The following is a 9777-nucleotide window of genomic DNA, read 5'->3' as shown; positions in this document are numbered from 1 at the left end:
AAGGCACCAAGAGTCTGAAGAGGTTTCAAGAAGAACCTGACCTTGAGAATGAACAAGCCATTGATGGTGTGTGTGGCCATTCAACCCTTAAGAGTTGAAAACTCGCTTTATTTGTTACATATATAATAAATTCCCTCACTAAAGATCCTATAATCTGTATAAAGAAAACTGATGGGACACAGCACGATGAAGTATCATATTTTTAAACTCTGCAGCATTCCCTAACTGGCACTTCCCTCATTTGCTCGTGTCAAGAGTACAGAGGCAAGTCAAGACATCTCTGCACCACAAAGTGCAGGTACACTGAGAAAGAAGAAATCTCCCCTACCTGGCCAATCCTTCCTCGTAGAGATAGATGACAAGTGGATCATAGGACGTAACCAGAACATAGAGGCGCACATCGAATTTGAAGTCTGAAATACAGTTGTCAAGAGTCAGTGACTGCAAATACCTTTCAGACATCATATCCAGTTGAGGAATTTCAACAGACCCTGACAGTTATAAACAATTATCTGCTGCTGATATAGGTGCCTGAAGCTTTTCCCAGTTGAAAAGCTTCTAGATTTTAAGGAATTCTCTAGTTACATTTTTCCAGTACTAGAGGAAGATAGACCACTCAATTATTTAACTAAATTCCTGCGAAGGTTGCAGAGATCCTCAGGTGTGGGGTTGGGGGAAGAGACAAAGGCAAGTCCTAAGCACACTCACCATCTATGAGCAGGGGGTTGCTGATGTAACGAGAAACCAGGATGTTGTCTTCCAGGACAATCTGGTTTGGCTACAGGAGAACAGAGAATCCAAGAGTGAAAAAACAGGAAGCTTAAGGAATGAGAAGATGAGTAGACCAAACCCACCATTTTTTCCCGCCTTCCCCTCCTAAAGCTACTCTGTACCAACACCACCACTGTCAGTCACAACATACTTAAGGTAATTAGATCCTAACCAGAAGGCTGGGAACAATTACATTGTCAAAAAAAGCTGCCCATTGAATCTTCCAGTTAAGTGCTCCTTAGAGTAGGATACAAATTTAACAGCCACAATAGGCAGGAAAAAAAAACCACATCTCAGGAGTGACTGTCATTCTGTTTGCTTCTCAACTGTTTAACCAAACATGGGGAGGAGGTGTTTAGAAGACATTAGAAGGAATATATAACTACAGTTGGTGAGGAAGTCACAAGTGAAGAAAATGACTCCTCAACTTGTGATCTTTATAGCTAGATTCTGGGCTGGTATCCAGGTATTTGTCTACATGAGTAAATACCTTCTACTGAGGTTCAGCTCACAACAGGGGCTACTGTACAGCAAGACACTACCCTCATAGCTCAGAACAGAAAGCTCTATGACAAATATACATTGCAAAGTCATGGGCAGGAAGCCTAGGCGTACAGAGTGCACATATACAACATGAGGGAACAAGTTCAACTTCCCTTAGCACATCACACAAAAGTGACAGCCTGTTTTATTTTGGATCAGAGAAATTCAAAGGTTTGTTGTTTTGTTGGGGGGCGGGGGTGGGGGTTGTTGTTGGTTTAAACACTTTTGTGATGAGATTCTAGAAGACACTCCCTTAATGGCATCACACTGGAGAAAACTGAAGTCTTTGGGCCAAACTAGCTGAAGCATTTCTGGAACAGATATACACAAAGGGAGACTGGTCCCAGAAGGGTCTTTTCCCCAGTTCATGGCCAACTGCCATATAAGCCTGAGCTCGTTTCACTCGTTCAAGCACAGAAAAAGCTGAGTGCAACTCTGGAAATACTTACTTCATACACTTGGCGAATTGCTCCCTTATTTTACGGGAAATGATCCAACTAGAGAACAGATGAGGCAGCATGACCCGTTCAGTGCAGGGGAGGCTAGAGGGGTTCGAGTGAGTGAAAATAAAATGACTCACCAGTCAGTTTTGCTGCTGAGAATATTTATTGGAATCCCCTCATGTGTTTGGCTCCTGCCCAGATGTATTTGTTACCTGTGACAACCTAATTCCCTGCAAAGCCCAAAAGGGGCAAGAGACACTATAACCAGCACATTGAATTCAAAGAACCATCCCCATTACGCCTCAGTAGAGGTATGCTGGTATTTAGATAACACAGTTGATTGATACACATCCTACTGTATCACATAAGGTTTCATTTTAACTGGTATTTTCCAGGGGAAAGAGGGAGACAAGGGGACTGTTGGAGGACTGTTCAGGTCACACAGGGAAACAACTAAAGAGAGTTCTGGGAATCTTCCCAAGGCCAGCCTACTGTCAGCCACAAGGACAGCATGAAGCAGCACAGTTTCCCAAACTGTCCCTCGGAGCATGAACTTGCTTGCTCCTAATAAACTAAGACTGAAAGCAGGTTGCAAAATAAGCAGAGCATACAGAGAAATAGATTGCTTTTGGTTATGCAGCATAGGCCCAGGCAGGCTTTGCCAGCTGCTCAGGACTGTTAACTGCTCACCAATGTATGGTTGAAATCCAGAGCAGGGCCAATGTCTGGTTAGATGTTTCCATGCCCCTTGCCTGGAAGCTGGCACAGTTTTGCAGACAGTGTTACTGAAGAGCAGTCCTTTTGCTGAACACTTACATCATTTATCAGGTAGACACCTCGACCCCTGGAAGAGGCCACGGGCTTCACTATCCATGGGCCTCTGTCCTTAGAATAGGTATCTGGTTAAAAGAAAATAGCAGAAGTCTAAAACATCTTCCATTTTGCTTATTTACAGATGAGCAAGAATCAAGAATGTTGCCTACAGTAAAAGCTCTAGAGAACTCCATGAGGATACCAAAGTCCACTTTTTTTATGTCCTATTTTAGCCCTTGGGTCTCACTGTAATTATTATGTCCCCTCCCTGAAGCCACTCCTGCTGCTCAGACAGATTCATTTCTCTGCCCTATGCCTCCTTTTAGCATTTCTCTTCAGTACTCCTAGGTATTAGTCAGGGATATTGTGAAGTTGATCATCAACAACACTGCGCACAAAAAAAAGCTCAATTCCGGAGCCTTAAGCCCCCATCAGCTACTTGAGGACTTACGCAGGCACAGAGTAACAGCAGAGTAGAAATTATATAAAGAAATCATGTGGGCCTTTTCCACTGTCTTTCAAGCTTCCTTTAATTTTGTTGCCTTAACCACTGGCATGATCAACAGGCTGGGATATTAAAAGTCATTCCTTTCCCCCACCCGGTTATTTTGCTTTAGGTCTGGGCACGATTAGCCATTCACTTACTGCAGAAGTCCTGGTACTCTGTTGGGAGGATAAATGTCTGAGGTAAGATATGGAATGTCTTGAATCCATGGGACAGCTGCATACGACTGACATTCTTGTATAATCTGTCCTTTCGTGTCAGTTCATACGACCTGACAAAAAGAAGAGACTGTATCTATTTTTTCCCCACATAAAAAACCTCACACTACAGCAACACTTCATCCTAGTTAATAAAGCATCTGTAGCCCTGTCAGATGTCTAAACCCTAATGTGCAACTACTCTTTAGTTTTACTGTCTCTGTCCTATGGCTGCATATGGATATGCATATCCATCCTCATTTGTAGCACCTCTTGCAATTCCCAAGACAGACTGAAGCACAGCAAACTGTTGTAACGGTGTTTGTAAACTTTAGCAGATGACATATGACTTTCTGTAACTAAGAGTCCAAAGCCCAAAATATTTTACTTATACCATCAAATAAAGAAAAAAAAAATTTTAAATTCAGTATTTGGGCTACAGACAAGCACTTCAACTCACACACTATGCCCCCAAAACCCCAAAGACAGTTTAGAATGAAGACAGCATGTGGCACAGGCCCAATGCATTGGGACTTTAGAGTACCATGTATAGTGTATTTTTTTAGAGCTATCTCTGTTCAGATTTTTGCAATCCATCACAAAGATGTTCAGCAAAACATGATATCAAGGCCTTACCTAGGGAAATGATTGACTTTCTGAATATCTGTAAGGGAACGCAGCAAGTAGGGCTTCAAGTGTGATCCTGTCCACATGAGATTATAATCGCTGCTATTAGGGTGTACCTAAAAAGCAATATTAAAAATACCACACACATAAAAACACAGAACTAATAAAAAGTATCACCACTTGTCCTAGAGACTGTAACCTTACATCTGCAAGACCAAAGCAATTCTAGTTTAAGACAATATCCTCTACCCATCTCTAGTATCAGGGAAACTCTAGCCAGACTTCTGTCATAAGCTATTGTACAGTGGTGCTGGGAAATAACTACGTTGTATTTTTCTAAACAAACCTGTGATTTTGTTCTTTTTATAGACTGTTTAAACCCAATTTGTAAAGTGTTTTAGATTTCTTCAGGAAACTTGTGAGACCAATTCCTTAACCTGATGTTATTCAAAAGAAAATCCACCATACACACACATATCTCTTAAACCATCATTAGCTGCATATAGGACAGTCTTTAGAGCAAGATAGGTGCTAGAAGAGAAACACGAAACTCTACACATCAATTCTTCTGTGAGTTTGCAAAGACTGAGACAGTAAATCCTTCAGATCTTCCCAAGGGTATGAGATGACACTTTAAAAGCAAGAAGAGAAAAAACACATCACCCAACCTTGTCATCCCTTTTTCCCTAATCTTGCAGGCATAAGGCTAAAGGGTACTCCTTTGAGAGAACAAAATAATGACATACTTCCTGTCTGACTGGCAGAGTATGTGGAAAAAACATTCAAGGGGGTCCACAGCAACTTCCTGGTTCTAACCCTGCAGAGTAAAAAAAAAAAAAAAACAAAAAACACACACACACACAAAAAACCCCCACAAAACAAAATCCCAAAAAACCCAAAACCACAATAATCATCATCATCACCACTTCCTAGCCCAGCACATAACCAGATCGTTGCACACACCTCATGGAACCCATGGGCAGTCAGAATGCTTCGAACCAGGCGGCTGTCTGTTCGCACAATCTTATAGGACAAGTGGTAGCGCTCTGTTAAGAGGGCAAGAGACATATTAGAGTCTGCACTTAGAAGAATAAACCAAAGTTACCTATGCTACCAAAGAAGAGAGAAGAGCACCATAGGACTCAGCACAATACAGCTGCACTTAATCCACAGTGGAGGATCCACACAGTAGCAGCTCATAACAGGCAAAGGGTGATAGGAAATGCCTGTCCATCTCTTGGGGCGATAACTCTGGTAATGGCATTGAACTGACTTAAATCAATATCGTTGCATCACTGAACCCTATTGTATTAAAATAAACCACAGGACATCCTAAGAAATGCCCCGATTTATTTTTCTTTCGAACAGCTCTTTATATAGACTGCTTTATAACATTCCTAACATGATTTCAGCTCTTCTCTATTCAAGATTAGTATTCCTAGCTAAAAGTAATCATGCCATATGCCCCTCATTGACGTGGCTAGCTTATAGGATCACTTTTTAGATCTTGAAAATCCAAAATAAAACACTGAATTTTTGTTCATATCTCTTTCACCCATACTAATCTTCCAATAAATAACTGCAAAAAATAGTAGGAAATAAAGTAAATAGGACAAGGAAGAAAAAGAGAAAAATCACTATCCAAGTAGAAAGTCATAAAAACAAAATCAGTAAGCAGCACTGGAGGTGTAAGATAAACAGAAACCAAGTAGCAATATTAGAGGCCAGTTGTCATATGAAAGGATGTGGCATAAAAGAGTTCAAAGAAAGTAGCAGCAGAAATTGCAATGCTAGTATACAGAATCACTTGGAAAAGGCACTTTACAAGTTGGTTCAAACTGAGAACAGAAAGATGAAGATTAAGCCTCAGGAAATACGCTCTACCAATAAAAATAAGTGTAAAGAAAAGAGTAAGAAGTATCATAATCTGGGACTGGACAAAACTCAAGGAAATTTAACAAGTTGCACTATTCAGCAGTAAACTTGTAAACAATGAAAAGCCTCCACCTCCTGAGAAAAAGCAGAAGAGACCACACTCCAGTTGGGATACAAGTTACAATTACCATCAGCTTCTGCCACCATTCAAGTATGGTTTTAACTCACATGAAAAGGATCAGGAGTTTCCACACACAAATCACCTTCTCCACCCCTTACCCCAATGAGCCAGAAGCATTTCTGCTTGGATAGGATATTAGAAATGAGGGCACCAATTACCTAAGAAAGGGAGAAGCAAGAAAAGAAAGAAGTGTCAGCATCTTCACAAAAAGAAGCTGAGTAGATTTTATTTTTTCTCCAACTCAGCACATCCAGAACGAGCTCCCAGCTGTACACACCTGCAAATGCTAACTCTCACAATCCAGAGTGACTGTTTATAACAACTTTGCCTCATATTTAGAGGCTCTCCCTTATTTGACACTAAACAGGTTTGGTCTCCCAACTCAAGTGGACTTACTCACAGTTGTGAGGCTGTAGACACAGAGATCTGTTACTACAGCTTACTACTTTCTAACCACTGTGGCACTGGCTGCTTTATTTCCTAGTGAAACCCTCTCAAAACTCACTGCAATGATTGATTTTAACTGCTTAGCTACAGAGTAATGAATTTATACTCTGGTTCTAAGTTATAACATGGCCCCCAAATTCAATTTGCAAGCAGAGAGCTCCTACTCAAAACACATCAGCACCCAATGGAGGGATATAGACGCTTGTCACAACCCAAAGACGTGATAAACATTCACCAACTGATCAAGCATTTCTGAACACTTCAGTGCTCAGAGACAAGAGAGGATTGTAGTTTCCTTCCTGTCATGTCCTCTTCCACACCACAAAGAGAGGGAAAATCAAGGTAAGAGACTCATGCCTTCAGGCCAAAACTGGCACATAGTTGCACCCACCTCCAATTAGGCGGAGGTAGCTGTCGTTGGTCAGAATGGCTTCAGCATGAAACACCAAGACAGGGATCCGCCTGCAGCTGCCACCAGTCCACTTGATACATGGATGATCCCTGAAATGGCAAGATAGTATAAGCAATTGCTGAGCCTCATACACACAGCAATTCTCCATATTTGCCCATGCTTGCCCGCCTAGCCTGTGGGCAGGACACAGGAAAACACACTGTGGGAAAATAACAGAAGACCGGCAAGTAACACACTCAAGTAACTTCCGCTGGGGTGTAGAAAAATACATACATCATTCCAATTGTGGTCTATCCTTGTGTGTTTGACAAGTAGAACATCTGCATTCAGACAACATAGGCCTGTGATAGACTTAGAGACACCCTATCGAACATGCTTGAGTTTCCTGCCATGCTGTGGGAAAGATCAAAGCATAGTGGTAAACCACACCTGCAGGAATCCCTGAAATACAAGCACAAACAGCAGATTTGGCGACCCTCTAGCAAGGCCCAAGCTCCATCATGTCTGCCTCCTCGCTTGTGTGCCTCTGCCCGGGTGCTGCTTCAGGGATCCCCTGGTTGGTGAGGTAATGAAAATAAATTTACTCTTTGCATTTCAGACATGGTTTTGTGGTTGTTCCTGTACCCTGTCTGTGCTGACTCACACATACACACACTAGGCACCCTTGGTACTCAGCTATAAAGGGAATCTTCCATATCATCCTCTTTTTTGGTTGGTCTTGCCAGTCTAAGTCGGAGTTCTGTTTAATTTGTATTTATTTTCCTGAGTGTAATTTGGGAGAAACCCCATGAATATTGACAGCTACAGCTCTCTGAATTTATAGACTGAAAACAGGATCTATAATTCAGGATAAGCCATAATTGCTGGTATCCATACAACCCGACCTTACAATGCAGATTCCAGTCTCCCGTTTAAGAACTGCAAATCAGTGCATCCTGCCTTGTTGTAATCCTGGATTCTGAAGTGCACAAAAAGGCACTCATGCAGAGTTTGAGAGAGTAGAACAGGCTTGGCTCCACACAACGGATAGACTTGTGTGTTCTTCCTTTTTAATTTCTGCCAGATGCAGTGGAATGCAAGCCCAGAATTCAACAACGATGCCCCCAGCCAGACACTCAAGCTACAGGTTCCGAGATAAGATACAGTGATCAGCTTTGTCCAAAACAAGACTACATTGGGAACTACCACCTCCTCATAGGAATTAAGGACACACACAAAAAATTAAGATCTATTATATAAAATCCTAAGAACACAAGAAGAAACCCTGTCAACCTCCCTAAGCAAATAAAACCCAAACTGATTATTACTGCACAAGGAAATGAAACCATGTAAAAAGTTAACAGAAAACAGAGACTGAGAGGTTGGAGAGACACATGTGCATCTACACAGACAAGAAGAAATATAAAGACTGGCAGAGATACACAGAAGCATTTGTCTATAGAATGCGCAAGATCATTATCTGCCAAAGGTTTGGAGAAATTACAGAAGACAAAACACTTCCTACACTTAAAACACAGTAACAGAGATAAAAGGGCGACTTCCTGATGCTAGGACGAGTGAATAGTCCTAAGTGTAACCTTGGTCCTCTTAACCAAGTTATTTCCGTTATCACTCAGACAAATTAACTTCACAGCACTCTCACCTGCTTCCACCACCTCTAAAGAAAAAAAAAAAAGAAAAAAAATCAGCTACTGCAGTGTAATTAGTTGGAAGGGACCAGAGAAGCTTCCAGGATTTACACTACAGGCCAGAGCCTTATATAAGTGGGAAATGAGCTGAGGCAACAGAAGGGGAGTTTATGTTAAGCCTGTCCTGAGGATTTGCAGTAAGGCTCAATCCTCGAGGTGACAGTCATTCATTCTTAGTATGACCCTTGCTCACTTGATGCAGACACATTGTTACAATTACATTCAAGGTGAAGGCAGTTCTGGACCTTTCCATCCATAAGGATCTGGCAAGTCTGAGCCAACTGCTTGGTGTGAAGCAACATTCCTCTAAATGGCTTAAGTCACTGCAGTTTGCAACTGGGCACTCGGTTACAGTATGCGCCCAAAAGAAAACAAACAGGACATATTAAAGTATGTCCAGCTGAAAGCTGAAACGGAAAAGGGATTCCACTCTGGGAAAGAATAAGCGAGCAACTCCTTCACAGGCAAAGATAAAAGAAGGTACTAAACAAAGATGGAAGAAACGCACACTAGTAAGTAATAAAGAACTCTAGGAATTGAGTTCTCACAAGGCAGTTTTTAGAAAAAGAACATAAAACCTTGCCTATCAGTCTACTGTACATTAGATTTCCATTCTTTGCAGCAAAGTAAAAACAAAAAAAACCCCAAAAAAACTCAACAAACAAGAAGGACATTCATTGCCTTCATTTTGTTAAACATTATCAAGAAAGTTCCCAGCTTAGGAACATGACAGTAAGACATCAATGATATCATGGACTTTAGAGTAGCCAAGGAAGAGATGCACCTCCAACCCTGATGAATACAGTGGTCTTTTAGGCTACAAATGTAGGTAGCCTGCCCACAGGCTTGAAGCCCAAACCAACCACCTTCCCCTTTATAGGTAAGAAGAGGGTAAGGAATGCAACTGTCTCTTCAGATTAGTACAAATCCTGCAGGAAGCACAGGGCCATAGAAACAATTAAAGGGGTTTTTCCAACTTACTCCAGCCCATCTACATCTTCCTCCTCTTCTGAGGATGAGCCAGTTTCCTCCAGATCTCGAGCCATCCCAACTGGCATTTCCTCTGGGAGTTTTCATACAGCCCAGTCTCAGTAGTCTCGGAGACTCCTTCCTGCAGATTCAAGGGATCTTGCAAGAGCAGTTACCTGCAATAAGGATTAAGAGCATGAATGCATAGCTGACCAGACAGCAAGAGAAACGATGTAACTTAACTCCCACCTCCAGTCAATACATATTTCTCACAGGACTAATAACAAGCTTGTTACAGGCTCTAAA

The 9777-nt window shown here is 41.7% G+C and overlaps 1 protein-coding gene across 1 annotated transcript; it reads right to left on the bottom strand.

The window, feature by feature from the left end:
- Nucleotides 1–328: 328 nt before the first annotated feature.
- LOC104623373 (tubulin polyglutamylase TTLL5-like) lies at nucleotides 329–9548 on the bottom strand (the record flags this gene model as incomplete). Its single annotated transcript, XM_010290448.1, has 9 exons — nucleotides 9484–9548; nucleotides 7704–7772; nucleotides 6794–6903; nucleotides 4863–4945; nucleotides 3909–4015; nucleotides 3216–3346; nucleotides 2574–2656; nucleotides 709–778; nucleotides 329–413 (listed from the first exon to the last, which is right to left on the bottom strand). Coding segments are annotated over exons 1-9 (803 nt in total), but the record flags the coding sequence as incomplete, so codon positions are not given.
- Between the last annotated feature and the right edge of the window lie 229 nt (nucleotides 9549–9777).

The sequence above is a fragment of the Phaethon lepturus genome, unplaced genomic scaffold (assembly GCF_000687285.1).
Source record: "Phaethon lepturus isolate BGI_N335 unplaced genomic scaffold, ASM68728v1 Scaffold21767, whole genome shotgun sequence".
NCBI lineage: Eukaryota > Metazoa > Chordata > Aves > Phaethontiformes > Phaethontidae > Phaethon > Phaethon lepturus.
The sequence above is the reverse complement of the archived record's forward strand: the minus strand, read 5'-3'. Positions and strand labels throughout refer to the sequence as shown.